This window comes from Camelina sativa, chromosome 7 (genome assembly GCF_030686135.1).
Source record: "Camelina sativa cultivar CO46 ecotype springtype chromosome 7, ASM3068613v1".
NCBI lineage: Eukaryota > Viridiplantae > Streptophyta > Magnoliopsida > Brassicales > Brassicaceae > Camelina > Camelina sativa.
Genome location: NC_141886.1, coordinates 24,484,672 through 24,507,331, shown reverse-complemented (window position 1 = coordinate 24,507,331; position 22,660 = coordinate 24,484,672). Strand labels below are relative to the sequence as shown.

At 40.4% G+C, this 22,660-nt stretch overlaps 8 protein-coding genes and 1 pseudogene across 20 annotated transcripts; 3 read left to right on the top strand and 6 right to left on the bottom strand.

Moving 5' to 3' along the window:
- The first annotated feature begins 89 nt into the window (after nt 1–89).
- LOC104701997 (ribulose bisphosphate carboxylase/oxygenase activase, chloroplastic) lies at nt 90–2,791 on the top strand. 2 transcript variants are annotated; one of them, XM_010417786.3, is made up of 12 exons: nt 90–548; nt 668–753; nt 890–899; nt 1,087–1,149; nt 1,242–1,355; nt 1,472–1,533; nt 1,625–1,679; nt 1,794–1,995; nt 2,082–2,188; nt 2,261–2,316; nt 2,391–2,483; nt 2,569–2,791. In XM_010417786.3, exons 1-12 carry the CDS (start codon nt 218–220, stop codon nt 2,674–2,676), a joined length of 1,287 nt encoding a protein of 428 aa, XP_010416088.2. In that variant the 5' UTR covers nt 90–217; the 3' UTR covers nt 2,677–2,791. The 2 variants fall into 2 exon arrangements, with proteins under 2 accessions (XP_010416088.2, XP_087313084.1); XM_087456958.1 differs by lacking the exons at nt 90–548; nt 890–899.
- LOC104701998 (histone-lysine N-methyltransferase, H3 lysine-9 specific SUVH3 pseudogene) lies at nt 2,776–5,987 on the bottom strand (annotated as a pseudogene). Of its 2 annotated transcripts, none has more exons than XR_015561059.1 (2): nt 5,736–5,987; nt 2,776–5,055 (listed from the first exon to the last, which is right to left on the bottom strand). The product of XR_015561059.1 is annotated as a histone-lysine N-methyltransferase, H3 lysine-9 specific SUVH3 pseudogene, transcript variant X1 (transcript). The 2 variants fall into 2 exon arrangements; XR_015561060.1 differs by having other exon boundaries at nt 5,726–5,877.
- Nucleotides 5,988–6,179: 192 nt separating this feature from the next.
- LOC104701994 (uncharacterized) lies at nt 6,180–9,049 on the bottom strand. Of its 3 annotated transcripts, none has more exons than XR_015561061.1 (8): nt 8,878–9,049; nt 8,425–8,620; nt 8,006–8,068; nt 7,706–7,842; nt 7,544–7,581; nt 7,405–7,450; nt 6,813–7,062; nt 6,180–6,514 (listed from the first exon to the last, which is right to left on the bottom strand). XR_015561061.1 is itself a non-coding variant. In XM_010417782.2 (8 exons), exons 1-8 carry the CDS (start codon nt 8,993–8,995, stop codon nt 6,357–6,359), a joined length of 921 nt encoding a protein of 306 aa, XP_010416084.2. In that variant the 5' UTR covers nt 8,996–9,011; the 3' UTR covers nt 6,180–6,356. The 3 variants fall into 3 exon arrangements, 1 of the variants encoding a protein (XP_010416084.2); XR_015561062.1 differs by having other exon boundaries at nt 6,813–6,977; nt 7,692–7,842; nt 8,878–9,036; XM_010417782.2 differs by having other exon boundaries at nt 6,813–6,977; nt 8,878–9,011.
- Nucleotides 9,040–13,188, bottom strand: LOC104701995 (leucine-rich repeat receptor-like protein kinase PEPR1). 4 transcript variants are annotated; one of them, XM_087456956.1, is made up of 4 exons: nt 12,258–13,016; nt 10,674–12,185; nt 9,753–10,547; nt 9,040–9,608 (listed from the first exon to the last, which is right to left on the bottom strand). In XM_087456956.1, the coding sequence occupies exons 1-4, from the start codon at nt 12,727–12,729 to the stop codon at nt 9,220–9,222; spliced, it is 3,168 nt and encodes a 1,055-aa protein (XP_087313082.1). In that variant the 5' UTR covers nt 12,730–13,016; the 3' UTR covers nt 9,040–9,219. The 4 variants fall into 4 exon arrangements, with proteins under 4 accessions (XP_087313082.1, XP_010416087.2, XP_010416086.2 ...); XM_010417785.3 differs by having other exon boundaries at nt 10,674–13,125; XM_010417784.3 differs by having other exon boundaries at nt 9,753–12,185; nt 12,258–13,100.
- Nucleotides 13,189–13,646: 458 nt separating this feature from the next.
- On the bottom strand, nt 13,647–14,543 carry LOC104701993 (uncharacterized; the record flags this gene model as incomplete). Its single annotated transcript, XM_010417781.3, has 2 exons — nt 13,647–14,335; nt 14,408–14,543. Coding segments are annotated over 2 exons (729 nt in total), but the record flags the coding sequence as incomplete, so codon positions are not given.
- Nucleotides 14,543–17,674, bottom strand: LOC104701991 (protein LPA3). 5 transcript variants are annotated; one of them, XM_087456954.1, is made up of 13 exons: nt 17,052–17,674; nt 16,930–16,960; nt 16,731–16,823; nt 16,579–16,641; nt 16,347–16,458; nt 16,162–16,247; nt 15,982–16,040; nt 15,787–15,889; nt 15,631–15,691; nt 15,343–15,425; nt 15,157–15,237; nt 14,986–15,075; nt 14,543–14,725 (listed from the first exon to the last, which is right to left on the bottom strand). In XM_087456954.1, the coding sequence occupies exons 1-12, from the start codon at nt 17,294–17,296 to the stop codon at nt 15,016–15,018; spliced, it is 1,077 nt and encodes a 358-aa protein (XP_087313080.1). In that variant the 5' UTR covers nt 17,297–17,674; the 3' UTR covers nt 14,543–14,725; nt 14,986–15,015. The 5 variants fall into 5 exon arrangements, 2 of the variants coding, with proteins under 2 accessions (XP_087313080.1, XP_010416080.1); XR_015561056.1 differs by lacking the exon at nt 14,543–14,725 and having other exon boundaries at nt 14,847–15,075; nt 15,787–15,894; XR_015561057.1 differs by lacking the exon at nt 14,543–14,725 and having other exon boundaries at nt 14,847–15,075; nt 15,631–15,687; nt 15,787–15,894.
- Nucleotides 17,675–17,732: 58 nt separating this feature from the next.
- Nucleotides 17,733–19,922, top strand: LOC104701992 ((R)-mandelonitrile lyase-like). The gene is made up of 3 exons (XM_010417779.3): nt 17,733–17,856; nt 18,053–19,568; nt 19,661–19,922. The coding sequence occupies exons 1-3, from the start codon at nt 17,754–17,756 to the stop codon at nt 19,698–19,700; spliced, it is 1,659 nt and encodes a 552-aa protein (XP_010416081.2). The 5' UTR covers nt 17,733–17,753; the 3' UTR covers nt 19,701–19,922.
- Nucleotides 19,923–20,157: 235 nt separating this feature from the next.
- LOC104701990 (jacalin-related lectin 19-like) lies at nt 20,158–21,140 on the top strand. The gene is made up of 2 exons (XM_087456955.1): nt 20,158–20,639; nt 20,712–21,140. The coding sequence occupies exons 1-2, from the start codon at nt 20,418–20,420 to the stop codon at nt 21,021–21,023; spliced, it is 534 nt and encodes a 177-aa protein (XP_087313081.1). The 5' UTR covers nt 20,158–20,417; the 3' UTR covers nt 21,024–21,140.
- Nucleotides 21,130–22,652, bottom strand: LOC104701989 (ESCRT-related protein CHMP1B). Its single transcript, XM_010417776.3, has 2 exons — nt 22,065–22,652; nt 21,130–21,651 (listed from the first exon to the last, which is right to left on the bottom strand). Exons 1-2 carry the CDS (start codon nt 22,387–22,389, stop codon nt 21,365–21,367), a joined length of 612 nt encoding a protein of 203 aa, XP_010416078.1. The 5' UTR covers nt 22,390–22,652; the 3' UTR covers nt 21,130–21,364.
- Nucleotides 22,653–22,660: the final 8 nt, after the last annotated feature.

The following is a 22,660-nucleotide window of genomic DNA, read 5'->3' as shown; positions in this document are numbered from 1 at the left end:
CAAGTAGTGACAAAGTGGGACCAAAACTAGAGTCTTTGACTTCAAGAACCACAGAATCAGCCACTCACTACTATCAGACAAGCACACAAGAATGGATTTTAAGAACAAATGGCTCTTACTTCTTCTTCAAAATCCTATCTTGGGTAAGAAAAGTATAAATCTTTTTCATTTAATTGGGAAAAAAAGGTAGAAGCTTTTAACTTTTGGGGGTGGTTTAATGGCGCTTACAAACATATTTTTGCGTTTCAAGTTTCCACCTTTACAATCATCTTCATCTTCCACATTCAACACTTTAATCACTCCCAGAAAACTCTCTTCGATCGTTTGCTCCAAGCCCTCTTCTAATGACGGCGGTAAAGTGGCTAACGACGGTGGCGCAAAGCCGCGGAAGAAGTTATCGGAGCAGTCGTCGTGGGAAGTAAAAGATTCGGAAGGGAAAGATTATCTCTACAGGCTTGGCGCAGAGGCTGATAATGTTAACATAGCTGTGGGAGCACGAAGCGGCATGATCGATGATGTTTTCATTGGAGACTTCCTTGGCAAAGACTGTAAAGTCTCTTCTTTTTTTGAAAAAAAATCCCACTTTTTGGATTTTGATTAAGTTTACTTTTGAGTTTTGATTCTGATTGTGGAGTTAACGTAAGTTGTAATATCTGTTTGATTGCAGCTGATATTGTGTTTGATTACCGTCAGAAGGCGACGAGGTCATTTGAACATCTTCAAGGAGATTATTACATTGCCCCGTCGTTCCTGGTAACTCTTACTTTAGTCTTTACAAGAGCAGCATTGTTAGTCTCTTGTTTGGATGCTTTTTGAATTGAAGCCAATGCTTTAAATTGTGGTAATGTGTTACCAAGTGTCTTATAACATGTGTCTTCTTTCTTAACAGGATAAAGTTGGTAAGTTGACCTGTACGCTTTGGTGAAGCTTACAGTATTAAAAGGAATACATTGGTAGCAATAAGTTGGACGATAGGGTTCATATTTGATTGCCTATAAGTCTGGAACTTTTGATTCATTTGTGATGTTTATTTCTTTCTTCCTTTCGCTTTACCTTAACATGTCGATCTTGGTTCGATTTCTGTAGCGGTCCACATTGTGAAGAACTACCTTGCACCTTCTTTAAATATAAAAATCCCATTGATCTTAGGTAATGATTGCCTTGTGCTTCTCTGTTTAGTAGCAGTGTTTGAAATTTTGCTACCATCTCTTGATTATTGTGGGTTTTTTTGGGCTGGCTAGGTATCTGGGGAGGTAAAGGACAAGGCAAAACGTTTCAAACTGAACTTATATTCAAAACCATGGGAGTTGAGCCAGTTATAATGTCTGCTGGAGAGTTGGAATCCGATAGAGCTGGTGATATCTCCAACTTTGTTTACTCTCATATCACCGGGTCTATGTCCTAGGACTTGGATGCTTTCACTGACCATCGTGCTATCGAAAGTTCTGATTTTTCTAATATTCTGTTAAAGGGGAACCGGGAAGACTCATACGTGACCGCTATCGAACAGCTTCACAAGTCATCCAAAATCAAGTTAGAAGCTTTTCTTATCATTTCACAGTCTTGCTACACCTATTTATCTCTATGCGTTTGGCATGAACGTTGATGATGATTTGTAATGCAGGGGAAGATGAGTGTTCTCATGATTAATGATATTGATGCTGGCCTTGGTAGATTTGGTAAAAAGCCATATTCGAGACAACTTTGAGCGATGTTGTGACTGCTCTGCTCTTTTTTTTTTCTTCTCTTTTCGCAGAGGTGAATCTTAACCGAGTTTATTGCTCTCGTTTTAGGGGAAACACAAATGACAGTGAACAACCAGATAGTTGTCGGTACTCTGATGAATCTTGCGGATAATCCTACAAGGGTAAGTGTGGGACAAAACTGGAGAGAAGCTGACGTTGTAAACAGAGTTCCTCTAATTGTCACAGGGAATGATTTCTCTACATTGTATGCTCCACTGATCCGTGAAGGAAGGATGGAGAAGTTCTACTGGTAACTATGTAATACACAGCTTCCAATCCATTTTCCTGCAACTGAGAAATCTTTTCTGAAGTGTTTCGGTGCTGAAAAAAATACAGGCAGCCAACTCGTGATGATATCGTAAACATTGTTGGCAGAATGTATGAGAAAGATGGTATATCGCGGAAAGATGTTATAAGCATTGTAGATACATTTCCAAATCAAGGTAAATAATTTACTATTTCAATTGAGAAAATACAAAGGTACAGTTCCTTACCCTTACTATCTTTGTTGCCAGCACTTGACTTCTATGGTGCTTTGAGGTCACGCACATATGATAGGTCTATCCTTAAGGTAACTTAAGCTACGAACCAGCTGATAATAATTAGAACTCTGCAGTGAAATAGCTAATCTTTTTGTTGTTATAGTGGGTAGAGGAAGCTGGAGGAATGGAGACTCTAGGGAAAACTCTTCTCAGACGTAAAAAGACCGAAGCTGTTCCTCAATTCATTCCCCCTGAGGTAAATGCTCGGGCTTCTCAGTGATCTTTCTTTCAAAACTTTTAAGGTTTGGCTCCGCTTAAGATTTATGATATGGTGTGAACAGCAAACGATGGAAGCATTGCTGGAATCAGGATACTCACTGATAAAGGAGCAAAAGCTCATCATGGAAACAAAGCTGTCCAGGGAGTACATGAAGAACATGGACGATTAATACCAAATACCAAACAAACATTGATTCATTCTTACAGTGAGTTTCAGTGAACACAAATGTTACAAAAAGCTTAAAACATAACCAAATCGCTTTATAGAGTTTGTTTTTACCAAAACCATGAGCATTGAACCTAAAGCCGATGTGATGCCAGTACATAGATTAGATGTGTATGCATCGTCACATAAAATGCAATACACGATTTTGAAAAACTACAACCACTTTTACCTTACGAAGAATAACAAAAGTCACCAGTTTTGTACTTTGCTACACACATAAGAATCTATGTCTTGTGAGTTGTGACAATGGAAAATGGTTTCAAACGGATTGTGCGAATTAGATAAACAGTCTCAAATCATCCAAATGAACCACGACATTGCTCCGATCCACAGAGACATTTCCTCTTTCCATGTAAAAAGCTCCCATCTCCGGCCTCGGGCGTAGCAGAAACCCCATAATCATAAGTCAATTCCGCCATTGGAGGAATGTGACGCATGGCAAAGAAAGCAATGTGGATAACTGATTCACCGTTTCCTTCACAAACAATTGGCTGCCAAAAAACATTGGGGGAGCAACTATGATTCATGAACCGAGCGACATTTCCAAATTTCTTGGCACTGATTAGGACTGGTGATGGGAGATCAAATTCCTCGGGAACTTCATCTGAAGGGTCCTCATCTACTAGTGCAGGCTCATAATTCCACTTGAACGAGTTAAAAACACGTGATGTATCAAAAGCATACTCATCCTCATCTTGGTACTCTCTAAGCCTGCCTTTGTCTTTGACCTCACCAGCATATTCACATATGAAAGAACCAGCACGGATGGAGTCCCACGAACGTAAACCCCAACCACGATTTTCTGTCTTAAACACTTCCAGGCAGGAATTTAATCCTGTCTGAATCACTTTGTTTTTGCAGTTGGCATGACATGGACACGTTGGGCCACATTCATATATCATAGGTCTCCGAGACACTAGCATAACCCCATTAAGGTAAGGGAGATCACCACCATTTTTTCTGATACAAGAGCAGTTAAGATCCCCTGGTGAACATGAGCCAATGCAGGAACAGCCATTTGCGGGTGGAGTTAGTTTAAAGGACTCCGAGTATTTTAGAGAGGAAATATAGGTAAAATAAGCAGGACCCCTCTCCTCATCAACATCATTCACAAGCGAAACAGGTTTACTTTCAACTCCTGAAGTGAGATCTGGAAGGATAAGGCCTGGTCTTGTAGTCAAACCTTCCCTCCACTTTTGAACAGATTTCCAGACACCAAAAGCAGGTGGTTGACCAGGGAGTCTCACCAATTTATATTTGAATGTGTTGCAACCAGATTTTCCTTTCTCTACCCATGACTCTGAGATCGAATAAAGTCCATCGTAGATATAGATCTTTCCTGTCTTAGTAGCTGCATCCTCCTCCCCTCTTATGACTCTTACTCCATTGCCTTTCCTTAAACTTTTCTCTAATGCTAGATTACCCCTTTCAAGCTTTTGATCAGATGCTGGTCCGTTCTTGTCTGCATTGCCACCTTGTCCACTGTAAATTAAGGACTCAGGATCCTGGGCGTCACCGTCATAACGTCCAGCGGAAACAATGCTAGTTGCTAAAGGATCTTCACCTGAGCCAACCTTACTAGTTATATAGTCAATGCCAGCCATAGTCTGCATGTGAAGACCCACTAAACACATCTCTATACGGGAAAAGAAGATATCTCCAACCTCGATTCCAGGAACCGTTCCAACTCTCTTCTTCATGTTTGTCCGCACCCCATTGCTCATCAGAATACCTGCTGCTTTCGAAGTGGCTGCCTTTGCATAATCTACTTGGCTGAGCCGCCTCCTAACTGCATCAAAACGCGTCAATACACTACTTACTAAGTACCCATTTCCATCTTCTCGCTCTGCTGCACTGATCCCACTATCAAAATCTGCACTAAATCTTTTCACTACCTGAACATCCAAATTCGTCTCTTTGGCCGCAGTCTGCTTCTCTTTTTTCTTCACATTACCACTTCCCTTAGGTCGACCAACTCCTCTTTTAGTTGCACTGGAGCTGCTGGGGCCATTTGATTCAGTAGGTGTTCTATAGGAACGAAGAGGTGGAACATACGATGGAGGAGGTGTGTCCTGAGTTTGGTTGAGATCAGGAGTATCTTGCGTTGGTTGTTGTGCTCCAAAGGGGTAGAAAGGAGAATACTCAGATGAAGAAGGACCAAAAGGTGGACAACCAACAAAAGGTGGACCTTGATTACCATTTGGAAAAACAGGTTTTAAACTTCGCAGTGGTTTTACATCTAGCACTATTGACTTGTCATAATGTTTAGGATTTGGAACAGTATGATTGACCCCTGGAACTCCTTCCATTGCTAGATAAGCTCCTGTCGAAGTAAGAAAAATGGATAAAGGATCAACATTTGGATAATGAACTCTAAAAGTGGAAAGAGAGTTTACAAAGTGTCAGTTACTGCAAAAGCAGTTCATCCAAGAACATCACACAAACGACTCCATTTACAAAAAAAAAAACAAAACAAAACTTTTCAACAATCAGACCCAAAATGCAAACTTTGCTATCAGAAAACTAAGTAAAGTATCCCTCAAAACAAGAAAAGTCATTTTATTCACAAAATCTGAATGCATCTAAAATCGCTTCGTAACGAACACAGAGGGGTTCCATTGTTCTATTAGTTCATAACTTCATACATTTGTTTATCACCAAAAATATAACCAATCATCAGCTAAGAAGACAAAATCATTAGAGCCCACTAATTCTAAACACCACTAAAACCTTTCAAGTTTAGGGCAAAAAAAAAAAAAAAAAAACTAATCCTTTCGTTACATCAAAATCCCTAATTTGTATTTAGATTCGTAAGAAATCAAGCTAATTCAAAAACAGCACGCCGTAACTAGACGAACCCTTTGTCCAAAAACTGGGAAAATACAAATTTTAGATTCACCAACAAAAACGAAAACAGTATCCATAGTGCAACATTCATTTCCAGATTTCTAACTTAAATCACAAAAAAGAAGATGAAAGAATCAGACTGTCACCATTACCAACCTCGAGAAGCTGAGGATAAAAGAATTAATAAGGCTCCGAGAATTAGAGAGAGGGGAGTGAAGAGACCTTTGAGGATGATGATGAATGAAAGAGAGAGAGAGTGTGAAAAAAAAGCGAGAGAGAGAGAGAGACGCCTTTCTTTAAAGCATTTTTTGAGATTTGACTTATTTGCTCAGATGAAATAAGCATAGACGTTACTGTTTTGTTACAGAGTATACGGTCCGTTAGATTCACGTTTGCGTCATCTCCGCCGTCAAAATATATTCAGTGCCTTGAAAAAGATGAAATTTTCTTACACAACCTATCCTTTACCACTCTTTTTTCTTCTTTCGGTTGTCGTGTAACCATTTCAAAATATTTTGTCTGTATCCTCAATTTACCAATGAACTATGCACAACAATCTATAAAAACCGATTTTGGTTTTTCCAAAAGATATTTCAATAGTTTAGAATCGAAAGTCATGAATGTATTTTTTTTTTTTTTTTTTTTTGTTGCTTAGAAGGATATCAGAATCTTACAAGTTACATATAGGACACGATTCGTTTAAAATTTCCAATACAAGCTAAAGGTGAAAAGCTTGGAATCTAAGCTAATAAGAAAGCCTCCTTGATTCATCATCCATCATCTGTATTGTTTGACCATAAGAATGTCGGAGCATAATCTTTGAGGCACTTGTTGCAGTTCTTTACCTTCTTGCCATGCCTGTCCTACGCATACACCCGGACCTATATGCCGTATGTATATGACGACGCTGTCGTTGAATGGATACGGATGCTTTGCTGCAAAGAGAAAAACAGACGAAGCTATGGGTTTAGAGACACCTTTTCTATATGCTATACTCAAACCTGAGATGTGTTTCTCAATTAACTTTACTCAAACGCTCAATTGCTCCAAGATGAATGATTTTTCAGTAGAAACTTTCTGGTTTTATAGAAGGTTTTGCAAAAGAAATGCTCAGAGTTGTGAATCATTGTATAAAGTTTCAGACTAGCATAACACAAGTGAGGACTAATAGTCTGTCTGTGCAAGGAACGTGTAAATGGCTAATCTCAAATCAGTATAAGCAATGAGTCTTACATGGTCGAGGAAAGCCTTGTGGGTAATCTTCAATAGCAAGAAGCCCATCGCCAAATTTGCATGCTACATCACAGGGTTCCTCTGTGGCCATTACTTCCATAGCTTCTGTAACCTCAAAGTATAGAGGACTAAGAGCATTGGCAAGGGTTGAAACTACTGGTCCACCTGCAGGATGACATCTCTTGAGACTATTTTTGTAAATAGTACAACAGAAATAATTGCATGACAATCACTTATGCTCATTCACCAACTGCGGAAAGATTTTATAAAGTTAAAGATGCATACAAACCATAAAATATCTTAAATGCAACATTAGCTTTGTGGAAAAGGAATAAGTCACACATGTTCCAAAATCTATTGCAGGCAGCTGAGTAAAAAGCCTAAACAACAAGCCATACTGAAAATTGTTTGTCTTGAAATCATTTTCCTATATCAGTTTCAATGATATAAGCTCACATTTGATCTGTACATTGTTAGATAGAGTTCAGCATCAACTTAGATATGCCTTAAATGTTGGGATTATACTCGAAGCAACTGCAAATGGAAAAGTGTTGTTTATTTTGAGAGAAACATTAATTGGATCAAGACTTACCACAAACTCGCCCATAGGTCTGTCCGTTGCTGGAGCGAAACACAGCCTACCAAGTAATATACAAATTATGTCAAGAAGATAGCGCATGACAGATGCTGCCTAGTAAAATAGGGATGGAAGTGATATCAGTCCGACTAACCATCTTGAAGAAACTTATCCAAGATATGATTAGCGGACCTGAACAATAAGAGAGAAATACTTTATAAGTTTTAACGAACATCAACATCAAGATACATAACCACACGCATACAACATACAAATTCATTTATATATGTAGGGGCTCAGACCTAAAATGGATTACCCTGACTTGTTCGGCAGTTAAAGTATTCGAGTGAAATTTCCGCATCTCCAGTAGAGAATAACCTGGAAGCAGTCATTTTGGCTAGCTTTGGATTGTCGTAACGAGTGCTTGCTATTTCCCATGCTCGTGATATAAGCCTGCACACATACACTCTCATGAAGAAAATTGTACATGCCAAAACATGCACTAAGTTTTCTTTCCATGTCAACTTTGGCAAATAAATCCAATCTTTTCCAAGAGGAATAAGTAAACCACATGACATAGAAACCTAAATACTGATAAGAGTTCAGTAAGAATGACCTCGGCTCTAATAATTGCAGCAAATGGTGGCGCCTCTCTTCGGGGATCTCTTCAATCTTCTTCCTGTAAATATATCAACTCTATTAAACAGTCATCTTATTATTTTATAATAAGCCAGATGAAATCTAACAGTGAATTGCATGAACTAGTGGTAGACTGGTAGTATAATGCTTTGAGATATATAAAATTAATTAACAGGTCACTGGAGAGCAACCCCGAGACTATACTAAATCTCGTCCTGGGAAATTTCATACCCTCCAAGAAAAGATCCTATTTACTATAGCAAGCTCGCGCAGCCAAGTTAAAACTGAGACTGCAACATGTGGTGGCTAACAAAATTCCACTAAACTAAACATGCAAGCCAGCTGCTTAAGACTGAATTAAAATGCTGGAACTCAATCAACCGAAAGCAGACTAACCATAGATAAGCAGCCGGGTTAAATGAAGCAGGGTCCAATGGAATCAACTCCTTGGGGGGATCAAGAAACGTCACAACATCAGATTCATCAACATAAACCCTTTTACCATTAGGAAGAGTTTCATAAGGTTTTTCATCCCATGGAGATTCATATCCTCTCCCTCCACGAACAGCCAAAACCACACCACGATACAACCCTGTAAAACCCAAAATATATCACACAAATCTCTTTTTTTTTCTTCTCTTTAGAAACCCAAACAAGACTCAGAAACATAAAATCAACAAGGATACTAAAAATCACAAGAAATAACTGAACTCTCAACTTCTAAAATTATTACTAAACACAGTCACCTCAATTTGATATCAACCAAGTAACTAGAAGTGTGTACAGTATAAAGCTTCCCCAGAAAAAAAAAAATCATTAAAATGAAAGAGACGAAGAGCCTAAGCTCACTGTTCGTGAGAGGAAACGCAAGCTGCGGCTTTCTCTTCCGGTGAATCGAGCCGTCAACCGCCGGCGTGAGTACCGGAGTCCGTATAAGCCCACTCTCCCGTACCGCCCCTATCTTCATCTCCGGCCAAACGAATATGTTTTAAAATTAAAATAAAACAGAAATTTTTGATAAACGATATATTTATTGCACAAACACGGTTACAATTAAAGGGGTTACAATTAAAGGGCCGTCACAATTGGGCCTTACGTGGGCCCATATATTACATTATTGGCCGAGTTATACATTACGAGCAGCTAAACAATACCACACGGTTCCTCAATTCCTTCTGCTCCGAGTCCTACCTACACAGTAGAGTAACTTCTTTCAGAGGGGCAACTTCTTTCAAGATACTTGACATCTTCCAACAGTTTCACCGCATCTCTCATCGTTGGTCTCATTCCCGGATCTTTATCAGTACAGCTCAGTGCCAGTTCCGTCACTTGAATCACCTGTTCCCTAAGATTCGAATCCAGAAGCTCGTCCACGAGAGTAGGATCGACGATTGTTGTCACCATGTCTTCCACATTGTTGTCCTTGCTACTGCTCAACACTGATCTCACCCAGCTTACTATATCTGTACTGTCCGGGAAGGATTTGTCCACCGCTTTCTTCCTTGTTACCATCTCGAGCAGCACAACTCCGTAACTGTAAACATCTGATTCTCTTCCCCTTACGGTTTTGTATGCGTTTTCTGCACAGTTTCATTGGTAGATTTAGCCATTGATCCAGCCAAATAAGAAACTGAGTATCTAGACAACAAGCTTGCTAATTTAACTAAACTCCTAACAGGTAAACACTAAAACAGTCTACTATGTATAATGAGAAGATGCATTACCTGGTGCAATGTACCCGGTGGTGCCTGTAACAGTTGCAGTTGAAACCGTTGAGTCATCAAGAAGGCGAGCCAAACCAAAATCCCCAATGTGAGGCTCCAAGTCTGAGTCCATGAGTATGTTTTCTGGTTTGATGTCACGGTGAACAATCGGGGGATGACAGTCATAGTGTAGATAGGACAGTCCGTGAGCAACACCAAGCGCTACGTTGAACCGTGCAGACCAATCTAGCGTATTATCTTTTGGACTAACGCCGTGGAGAACATCGTACAGGCTTCCTTTGGGCATGTATCTATACAACATCAAACCATCGTCTTTCCTCAGCCAAAACCCTTCTAACTTAATCAGATTCCTGTGCCTGACTTGACCAATGGTATCGATCTCTCTCATCATACTCTGGTTCGCCCGGATGTGAGATGCAAAGACGAGTCTCTTCACAGCGTAGACCTTTCCCGAGCCTAAAGAAGCTCTGTATACAACTCCGTGAGCTCCTCTTCCAATGATATACTTTTCATTTAGATTGTCAGTTGCTGCAAGAACTTTGTTCAGCAACAAAGATGGGCCTTCCTCCTGTGTGAAGACATAAGCATCTTCCTCTTTCTCTGGTCTTCCTTTGCGTCGGCGTAGGTAAATTAAAACAAGGGCAAGAACCACAACCAAGACAAATATAGAGGATATGACCGCTATAAGTGCAATCTTCCAGGTGCTGAGGCCACTTTGATTCTTGCAGTACTTCAATCCGCTGTGGCTATTGTTGCTACCAGAGAAGGAACGTGGAAAGCAGAGACTGGGATTTCCTGAAAACATCGACAGGTCAGAGATCAACTCTTTCTTTAAGTGTACCGGTATTGAACCATTGAACAGATTGTTCGAGACATCAACACGCAGCAATGATTCAAGATTCTCAAGAACCGACAATGAACCTGTCAAATTGTTGTTGGATATGTTGAGTCTTGTTAGTCTGTCAAGATCCCCCAACTTGGAAGGAATATCACCTGTCAATCCGTTTCCGCTAAGGTCCAAATCATAAGTCAGAACCTCTATCGACCCAAGAGACGAAGGAATCTCACCACCAAAAGCATTTTGAGCTATCTGCAGAGTTGACAGCTTTCTAAGCTCAGGAAAGAACTGTGGAATACCTCCTGAAAACCGGTTATCGTTGAGAACCAAAGTCGCCAAGCCTTTCCAGTTACTAAACTCTGAAGGAATCGAACCGTTTAATGAGTTGTAGCCAACATCAAAACGCTCAAAATTCACACACTTAGACAGCTGGGCTGGTAAAGGGCCTTCAAGAAGATTACGTGAAAGATTCAAATAGCCAAGGCTTTGTAGATTCCCAAGTTGTGAAGGTATCTGTCCTGTGAGTTTGTTTCGAGACAGGTTGATGCTAGAGAGATTCCTACAGCTTCCGAGGCTCCCCGGGATTGGTCCTTCAAAGTTGTTGCTATTGAAATCAAGAAATTGAAGGCTATGATCCTGAGAAAACTCAGGAAGAAGACCTGAAAGGTTGTTTTCTCTAAGGATGAATCTCGTGATGGTCTTACAGTTACCAATAGAAGTTGGTATTGTACCGTGAAGCTGATTAGTACCCAAATTGAGAATACTCAACTTCCTTCCATGGCATAGATTCGGAGGTATCTGTCCTGTGAGTTTGTTATCAATAAAGTCAATCTCTTCTAAGCTGCTGTTCACACCTAAACCCGGCGGTATTGGTCCATAAAAGCTGTTGTTGAAGAGCGTAGCGATCTTTAGACGCTTCATCTGGGCCATTTCCACAGGTAGTTCTCCTGTGAGATTGTTTTGATAAACCAGCAACTGCGTAAGACTCTGACTCTTCCATATCTTCATAGGAATCTCACCCGAGAACCGGTTTTCGAAAAGCTCTAAACTTTCTAGCTTCTTCAGCTTCCCTAATGTACTAGGTATCTCCCCTCCAAGCTGGTTGTTGTTCAGCTTCAACAAGTTCAAGCTACTACAGTTCCCAAGCTCCGCGGGGATACTCCCAGAGAGACGATTCTCTGAAAGGTTTATATCTGTAAGCTTGTTTAACAGACCCAATGAAGGAGGGATTGTACCTGATAAGTTACCATCCACAATAACTAGAGCGTCAAGGTTACTGCAATTCCCCAATTCAGGAGGGACACCACCTTCGAATTTATTGTAAGACAAATCTAAAGTCAACAGATTCTTGCAGTTTGGTGAGCCTAAACGTAACTGCCCTCCTAGACTGTTGTTACCAACAAACAGATCAGTGAGATTCCCCAAAAGATTAAGACTTTCAGGTAACGAACCAACTAACTTGTTCCTGTGGAGATACAGAATCTGCAAACCACTGCAGTTCCCAATCGAGTCAGGGATGTTACCAGATAACTGATTCTCAAACATACGCAGATCCACTATCTCCTTAGCTTCACCGATACTTTGAGGAATCGGACCTGTTAAATTGTTGTACTCCAGATTTAGAATCTGCAACTTGGGAATTCGAAACAAGGATTCAGGTAACTCACCGGTGAGGAAGTTTGTGTAAAGATAAAGCAACTCCAAGCTCTTCAAGCTACCAAGAGTATCTGGGATCTCACCGGAGAAACTGTTTTCAGATAAATCTAAAGAAACGAGCTTGGTACAGTTTCCTAAAGTGGAAGGTATAGTTCCAGAGAAATTGTTACTACTCAGATCCAAAACCTGCAAGCTTTTGAGCTCTCCAATTTCAGGACCCAACTGACCTGAAACCCTAGAACGAGTGAAGTTGAGAGAATCAACATTCTTAGAATCGTCACAAGTGATACCAAACCAGTTACATGGAGTGGCTTCAGATGCGTTCACCTTCCATGTCGAAGTTAGTTCCGGTGGCACTTTGTCTAAATGCTTCAGAAGCGAGAGTAGAGTTAACCCATCCGAGTTTAAACAAGAAACTAAACGGATCGAGAGAAAGAGACAGAAAAGAAGAAGAATTTTAAACAACCCAACAAGATTCTTCATTTCTGAGATTATCAAAAGTCAAGAAACATGCCCTGGCCTCTTGTATCGAATCAAGATTGGAATTTGTAGCTCAAAGCCCTCAGCAGAATAAAGCTTTTTGCATGAGAGAGAGAAGGGGGAAAAGGACAAGACTTGATTGATGGGTATTATTTAACTGATGATTCTTGCCGTTTTTTATGACGAGACAAGATGTTGTTTTTGGCCTTTTATGAACCAACAACAAACGAGTGTGAGCTCCTTCAACGCGTTTTCTCTTTTGCACGCCGTTTCTCATTCAGTCTTCTTTCTTTCCGTTTTCAGACACACGTGTTTTTATAGAAAGAAGTCGTCTCTGTTTCTTTGATTCCTAGCGTGAAACGTGAATCTTTTCCAATATTCTACGACGATGTCGTTTACAGGTTTATCCAAAAAGAGTAAGAAACTGTTAACACATCAATAACGAAGTTAAAAAAGCATTTCATTTAATAATTTGGACTTTTCGGTTGGTGAATAGTCAATTTGTGGGAGTTGGGTAGGTTTTGGATCCATTATTAAATTCAGTACCAAGAACGCATTACCAAGTACCAACCATTGAATAAACTGATTGCAAACGTTAACAACACAGTCCACTATCTAATTTTAAAATTTGATATCATACGTGTAATTGGTGTATAACAATCTTTTTGGATACTATTTGATAAGAACAGCTAAACGTTTGCTTAGAACTGAACAAATTGACTTTCAAAATCATGACTAAGGTAAGCTTCCGAGAAAAATATATAGAATAAGAGAATTTTGATTCCACGTTTCTTTTTTATAGAATTTTAAATTCACATGTCGTATATGAATTTGGATCTAATCAACCGACACTTTTTATGAATATCTCACTAACATGCGGTATATCTATTTTAATAGTGAGATAAACATATAAAAATGAGTTGATAGTGAAGATGTTATTATTAATAATTTAATATAATGTCACTGGATAATTAAATTATTACTGAAAACGCATGTGAAAAGCTCGGATTTTTGGTCTACAACGTTATGATATAGATGGTTGTTTTCTTTTCACTAACACTAAGGGTGGTCAACTCTTTCCAGTTACTAAACTTTGAAGGAACCGAGCCGTCTAATAAGTTAAACCCAAGATTCAAGTGACTAAGGTTACGTAGCATCACAAGGTCCGTAGGAATATTCCCCGTGAGCTTGTTTCGATACAGATTGATGGTCGTGAGCTTCCTACAGCTTCCGAGGCTACGGGGGATTGGTCCTTGAAAGCAGTTGCTATTGAGATCGAGAAACGTAAGATCGTGATTCTGAGAAAAGTCAGGAAGAAGACCTGAGAGGTTGTTTTCTCTGAGGATGAATCTGCTTAGTGTCTTGCACTGACTAACAAATGGTGGTATTTTACCGTGAAGCCGACTAGATTTTAAGTTAAACACTGTCAACATCTTTCCATGACAGAGGTTGTGTGGTATCTCTCCTGTAAGATTGTTACCAATGACATCTATAATCTCTAGCTTGCTGTTCATACCTAAACCAGGTGGTATCACTCCATAAAAGCTGTTGTTGAAGAGCGTAACGATCTTGAGATTCTTGAGCTCGGTTATTTCTGTTGGTATTTGTCCTGTGAGATTGTTTAGATAGATTAGTAACTGCGTAAGCCTCTGAATCTTCCATATCTCAATGGGAATCTCACCCGAAAACCGGTTTTCGAAAAGCTCCAGACTTTCTAACTTCTTTAGCTTACCTAATGCACTCGGAATCCTCCCTCCGAGTTGGTTGTTGTTGAGCTTTAACGTGCTTAAGTTGGTGCAGTTTCCGAGCTCCGCAGATCAAGAAGTTCCTTAGCCTCACCAACATTTTGAGGAATTAACCCGGTTAGGTTGTTTCGCTCGACATGCAGATAGTTCAATGCCGGAATTTGAAACAAGGAATTAGGCAACCCCCCGGTAAGGAAGTTGCTGTAAAGATACAGATCGGCCAAGCTCTTCAAGCTACCAAGAGTATCCGGGATCTTACGGCAAATAAAGGAGATCTTTAGTATTCTAGCCTAAATTGTTCGCAATTTCCTATGATTATTCATTAGTCTGCCATTGAATTGAAGAAAGAATTATAAAAGCGGGTGGAACAGACACTATCATAATTGGACTGAGTTATATATAGAAAATATTTTCAAACTATCTTTTATCATTCCCATTAACATCTCCCAAACTCTCTCTACAACTTTGCACATATACAAGTTTAAATTTTCCCAATCTTGAGAGACAAACTTACCAAAAGTATGAATCCATGACTTGGCATCGTTCAGTTACGCCAATTAGATGATGCCTCAAGCTCCACATCCTCTTCCCACCAAGTTGCCGACTGTAATACCATCAAGTTCCAACCAGTTTAAGTTTCTATGTGCACATGCAAGAAACAGACAAACACAATCTAGACCAATACCTTGTATCCCCTACGCAGGAACTCGAGTGAGCTTCCTTTCTCTTCTTGTAGTCCCAGAACCTGCAACAGCTCTTCCTTCGTCTGTTTGTATCCACATCAATCAAAGCTTGTTAGTTGTTACTTTTTTTCTGAGGGTTGGGTGAAAACGACTATATACAAAAGGTTAAATGCTTTTAGCGCACATACTTCACCCAACGTGAAACGAGTAGGGCTTTCGGCAACACACGCGAATGAACCATCAGTTTGCTTAAGCATCACCTGCCATGGTCCTGCATTAGATTTTTGCATTAGATATGAATCGAGAAACACTTTCTCAAAATTCAGGCCACTGGTATTCAGAATGGTTCTGCAAATCTAATAGAGAGATAGAAACTAGCATCACATCTCGGTCAGTGATCAAGGAAGTCACAGAACATACAGGCACAGTTATGCTATATATAAATTTAGTCCCGGAAAGACTAGTTTAGCATTTACCAGGATATTGTCGAAAAAGTGCTCCATTGTAGTTCAAGACAAACGGTGCCACTGCCACTGTCTTAGCCAAGCAACACAAACAAATATTATGCTGCTTTATTTATGCAAGCAGACAAGAAGGTCTGCTGAGAAATTATCATCATTATTGGCAAGTACCTTAGAATACTCTCTGATTCGGATATAAAAGACAGGAATAAATTGAGAAAGAAACCGGTAGTGCAGATCTTTAGGGGGAAAGCCAAGTAGCCCTAGGTCAGCACTGCACTAAAGTTCAGTTGTTACCAGAAGTGAGGAAACAGAGAGAGATTGAGTTACAAAAGAAAAAAATCGAGGTCTCGATAGAGGTAATACCGCAAGGTATCTAGCTCAAGATTAAACAGAAGAGCTGGGGTTGAACTTGCAAAGGTTTCCTGCAAGAAGAGACCAACAACATACAGAGTGTGATTGACTAAGACGGCACCAATAAAATTCAAAAATGACTATAGCCAAGTTCCATGTTAACATACGAAAAGATAGGAAGGAATCCAATACCACAAACTTCTCAATAAAAGAGAGTTCCCGAGTGCTGCAATTGATAAACATATAAAGGGTCGGTGGCTCCTTGGGCTCCCAAGAACCTGTAGGAACACATAATCCACATGACTAAATGCAACATAAGCAAAAATCCAAGTAAAAAGGGACGATATTAGAGAAAATGATTGTAGTGTTAGCTATACCTTCGTTATCATCTTCAAAATCAAAGTCCAGGGTACTCCTTATGGACCTGAAGAAATTTGTGACAGAAGTACCAGGTATATCATCTAGAGAACCAATACTTATGCCATCAACCTGATGAGAAACACACACAAAATGAAGCCGTTGTTAAGTACTCACTCAAGCGTTCAATATCTTAGAAGGTTATATCCTAACATATGCTAAACACAGCAAACTGTAAGTTTCAATTTCTACCGAATCAAATGCCGCTTTGAAGCGTTGCGAAGCTCTACGCTTCTCAGGCTTGTCAGGAAAAACCTGAAGCATGTTTGATATTCATAAGGTCAGAAGAACAAAATAAAAAGAAGTGAGTAATAAATAGAGTAATGAAGGAGATAGAATTATACAATGCAAGCTCTTGTCTCTACTTTCTCCTGAAGTTTGCGAACAACAGTTATGGCCAACTGTATGTTAGCATCAATAAAGTCGTCTGAAGAGCCCTACAACAACAATGTTTTACAAATCTAACACAGTTACATCAACCCAAATTGCTAAAAAAACTAAGTGTCAATGGTAACAAGATAGCAAAAAAAAATATATATATACCTTGTAAGAAGAAATGCTACTAGGCAAAGGCCTACACATTAGAGCAAAAGACACCATTATAACCACGAACCCAGAACACAAAAATTGAACAATTGAGATAAGAGTAAGAGAAGGAGGATTACGGGAAATCAATCTCCAAACGAGATTTTGAATCCTGGAGAGCGTAAGCGAGTGAATTGGCGGCGTCAGAGGCTAGAACCTCGTACGACTTGGGCTTATACAATGGGACACCTCTCTTAGTTTCGGAGTCAGAAGAAGTCGATGAGAGTGCGCCGCCACTGTTAGCTTTGGCTCCGCATCTGATCTTCCTGCTGCTTAGAAGAATCGAGGGAGAAGAGAAGAGCGCCGGTAACATCGCCATCGCCATTTTTGCTCACTCTCTCTCTCTCTCTTTAGACGACGGTACGGTAGTGATAACACTGGCTACAGTCTAATCCGCACAACCTCATGACACGTGACTAAATCTTGTCATCTTATCTTAACCGAATTGAACCGGAATTTGATTGGCAGAGTAATCAAACCGGTATTCCTAACGGCCGTCAAAAGATATGTGGATGGGCGCAAGGTTACAATCTATTGACAACCGTTGATCTAAACTGGGGTTTAGTTATCATCGACGGCTATGAGTACTTTAAAGAGCTGAGGAAACACTCATAACAGAAAACAATCGCGCCATTGGAGTCTTCTTCATTTTTTGACAACTTCTTCTTCGACTCTGTTTCTCTCTCTCTCTCTCTCTTTAACTGAGAAAGTTCTCTCTTTCCCGAGAAAATTTAATTTTCTTTCTGCTCTCTGAGAAAAAATCTTGTAACCGAAGAGCGAGAATGATGAAACGGATTGATACTTCTCTTCTGTACACGGCGTTCGTTGTGCTTCTTCTTCTTGGAGTAGTTCCTCGATCTGATGCAAGGTCACGCTCTAGTCGACGTAAGTTTACCAAGAAAAATTTCGATAGAATCTCGTGTTCATGCTTGAATCGTTGTTAATCTTTAGAGACGATGATGTTTCTTTGATCTCCCTGTATCGCTTTTGAGTAATTTGCAAGAAAACGATGATCGATGATTTGGTTTTTGAGATTCTTCTGTTTCATCGTTGTTTCTTACTATTGTAATCTTCGTTGCAGCGCCAAGTTTCATGCGATTCGTGTCGAACGCAACTGATTTTGCGTCGGAGGATTACTACGACTATATAATCGTCGGAGGAGGTACGGCGGGATGTCCACTTGCCGCCACGCTTTCGCAATCTTTCAGGGTTCTTCTGCTTGAACGTGGCGGCGTTCCGTACAACAGACCTCACGTGATGTCGCACGATGGTTTCTTGACCACACTCACTGACGTCAACAACTTTGACTCGCCGGCTCAGTCCTTCGTCTCTGAGGAAGGAGTTCCTAACGCCAGAGGCCGTGTTCTTGGAGGAAGCAGTGCGATCAATGCTGGGTTCTATAGCCGTGCTGATAAACAGTTCTTTGAGAATTCGGGTCTTAAGTGGGATCTGACTAGTGTGAATCAGTCTTATGAGTGGGTTGAGAGAGCTATCGTGTTTAGACCTCAGCTTAGGACTTGGCAGACTGCGATTAGGGATGCGTTGCTTGAGGTTGGTGTACATCCGTTTAATGGATTCACCTTGGAGCATAAAGTTGGGACTAAGATCGGAGGGTCTACGTTTGATCGTGCTGGGAGGAGACACAGCTCTGCAGATCTTCTCAGGTATGCAAGAAGTTCCAACATTAGAGTTGCAGTTTACGCAACTGTTGAGAGAGTACTGCTCGCTTCATCTCCAAGTGTCTCGGGCGCCAACGTATCTGCGATTGGAGTGGTTTACCGTGATCAGCTGGGACGTTACCATCACGCGATGATACGAGACAGGGGAGAGGTGATATTGTCAGCTGGTGCACTCGGTAGCCCACAGTTGCTTTTTCTTAGTGGGATTGGTCCAAGGAGTTATCTTTCGACTTGGGGGATCCCAGTGGCTCTTGACCAGCCTCATGTGGGAGATTTTGTGTATGATAACCCGAGGAACGGTATCTCCATTGTTCCTCCGGTTCCAATGGAGAGCTCACTGATTCAAGTGGTGGGTATTACTGAGGAAGGGGCTTTTCTGGAGGCTGCTTCCAATGTGATTCCTTTTGCTTCGCCTTTACATTCTGTGTTCATCAGAGCGCCAGCTTCTCCTTTGTACGTCCCTGTGACAACTATAATGGAAAAGATCCTAGGTCCAGTGTCTATTGGTTTACTAAGGCTGGCCTCAACAGATGTGAGGATAAACCCAGTTGTTAGATTCAACTACTTCAGTGATCCACAAGATCTAGAGAGATGTGTCAATGGGACTAGGAAGATTGGAGAAATACTCAGGAGCCGAGCTATGCAAGACTTTATGATCAGGGAATGGTTTGGGAACCGTAGATTCAGGTTTGTTGGAGCTCCATTGCCTGTGGACCAATCAAATGATCTAGTGATGGCAGATTTCTGCAGACGGACTGTGAGCACAATCTGGCACTACCATGGAGGCGCTGTTGTGGGAAAAGTAGTGGACTCTGATCTCAACGTCATTGGTATTAATTCTCTTAGGCTTGTGGATGGATCAACCTTCAATATCTCTCCAGGGACTAATCCTCAGGCTACCTTGATGATGCTTGGAAGGTAGGAAGAAACTTATCAAGTGTATTACTCTTTGAAATTGTATCAGTTCTTTTTGGTGAAACTAAAAATAAACTTCTATATAATAATTGCAGGTACATGGGGCTGAAGATGCTGAGAGAGAGAATGAGATAGAAAACTCCCCGATAGGCTTCTGGATTAGTTTGCTGATTCTTTTGCTCTTATGTTCACCTGTAGCTCTCTATCACGTTACTACAGTGAGTTTGTTCAGTCTTTCATTGGACTCCTCGCTTAATTCATGTAATAGAGTATAGTTCATCTATATAGTCGATCAATCTATAAAACAGAATTGAGATGTACTCAGACTAGCCATTATAGTAAAAAATCCAGCCTTCCTATGTCAGAGAGCAAAGGACATGTTCATATTACATATACACATACAGTATGTGACATACTAGAGGAAGTTTAAATCTTAGTAATATACTAATATGAAATCAAGAGGCAATATTCTTTATTTTTTTGGCACTATGATGAAAACTTTTGGAATCTGTTCCATGTAAAGGTTTCCTCTTGAAGTTTCCTGGAATCTCCTACTTCTTTATGTAAAGGAAGATAAGACAATCAAACGCATACCTCTCGTCCTCTTACATTGCTGTCCAGGAATCCAATACCTTCCCATGAAGCTTGACGTCTTTTTATATGTGTTGCTGCAAAAGCGTAACACTCAATTCTTGTTCTTAACAATCCACAACCTGTTTCAGTTCAAAAAACCTTCTTCTGCAGCAAGAACAAGTTTTGTTCTCCTCTTATTGTAAAACTTTGGTTTCTTAGCATCGTCCCTTGCATCGTGTTTACAAAAGTAAGCTCTGAATTAAACAGCAGGAAAGAGACATGGATCAACAACAACAAGGTGATAAGAATCTGACTGTGTTCGTCGGACCCTGGGGAGGAAATGGAGGAACTGCCTGGGATGACGGGATCTATCATGGTGTCCGTGAGATCAGACTAGTATATGATCATTGCATTGACTCCATCACAGTGATCTACGATAAGAATGGTAAACCTGCAAGATCAGAGAAGCATGGAGGTGTGGGAGGCAACAAAACATCAGAGGTTTGTTCCTCTCTTATTCTCTCTTCTGTCTCTCTCATTTTGATTTCTTAAAAATGAACTGAGTGTTTGCAGATAAAGCTGCAATACCCAGACGAGTATCTGATTGGCGTGAGTGGCTACTACTGTCCAGTGGTCAACAGTGGCACTCCTGTCATTAGATCAATGACATTCAAAAGCAATAAACAAGTTTATGGACCTTACGGAGTTGAACAAGGAACACCCTTCACTTTCTCAGTCAATGGAGGACGCATTGTTGGCATGAATGGTAGGAGCGGCTGGTACCTTGACTCCATCGGTTTCCATCTTTCACGTCCTAAATCAACCAAGATGGTCAACAAGCTTCGGAAGAAGATTCACTGGCTCACAAGGATAGTAGCATCATAAAGTCTATCGCACAGACTTGATCAGATACCATATCTGCATAGAATGTACTAGATAGACTCTACGAATAAAGATGACGGATGTATCTTATAGTCCATAAGACCAAAAGTTACTGCCAAAGATACTCTCTTTAATGCACACAACTCAAAAGGAAAGCATATCATTGTAATGGTAAAAAACTAAAAACACACGAAGGTTTTTCATATTAAGTTATAAACAAAGCATATTTCAAAGTAAGCAATATACACAAATAAGCCCGTGTTTGCGGATAATAGCAGCAACAATTCGGCAAGGATCGCGTGCAAAGTGGCAGATCGTCCAAGCACGGATGTCGGTTAGCGAACTTATCCTCTGGCTTTAAGCTCTGCAAGCCTCCTCGACAAATCATCCTCATCGACTTTCTCCTCTGTCTTAGTAGGAATGGCATGACCAGCAGGCTGAGGAAGTCCCACAGAGACTTCCAAACCATAGTCATCTGCAACCTGCTGCATAAGGCTGTTGACTTCTCCTTCTGGAGTGGACAATGAAGTTGAACCAGCCATAGCGTTCTCCATGAACTCAGCTTGAACCTCCATGTTCACAAACTGCTTCTCGAATGAATCCATCGTCTCAGACATCTTTTGTAGATTGCCTGATAAGAACCAAAAATTGTATCCAACGCAGTGAACAACTGAGACTAAAGGATTTATTTATCACAGAAAGAACAAAAAGATGAACACTTTCATGTATTTCCATAAGAACAAAACCTTTCCTGTCTATCCAGAAGCATCCCTTTAGTTTACATTACCTTAAAATATCTTAACTCATAACTAATACGGAATAAACCATGGTGATGATCATGCACATCCAACCTCAATTTCACAATATTAATCCCCAACTAATGATCAGCAACACAACCACCGACAGAAACAATACTAAAACTCGGAATTTTTCAACCAGCATGAGAAAGGAGACTTCTTTTGTAAAACATTATACTAAACCTATGAGCAGCATCCGAAGATAATAATCAGATCATTCAAATTCAGCAAAAGACGACGATTTTACCTGTGGCAAGAGAAGACTCAAGGGATTTGACGATATTGGTCATGGATTTGGTGATGGTGGCCATCTTAGCCTGGGTATCGAGACGAGCAACAACAGCATCCAGACGAGAAGCGAGACGAAGGTAGTTCATCTGCTCGCTACGCTTACGAATAGCGTTCTCAGCGTAGATCCGAGCACCATCCATGTTACCCTTCTCGATCGCCTTCTTCACCTTCAATTTCTCAGCTTTCTCCTCCTTCTCACACTTCCTCGATTGCCTTTGCAGAGACTTGGACGTGAATTTCAAATCAAATATCTGATTCATCAGCTTGTCTGTGTTACCCATGTTGAATTCGATTCCTCTATAGATCTGCCTCCGGTAGAAATTATCAAAAACAAAAAAAAAAGAAGATAGAGACTTTAGGGTTTTCTCTGTATCTGGGAAAAATATATCTTGACGCGTTTTGTTAATGTTTCGAAGAGAGAGATTGAAGAAGAGATCATATGAGAGAGAAGAAAGGAAGCTAATAAAGTCAATTTTGGTTTTCTTAATTTAAATCGGAATTAACCGGTTCAATCAAAACGTCGGTCATACCCGGTTTATGTTTTAAACAGTC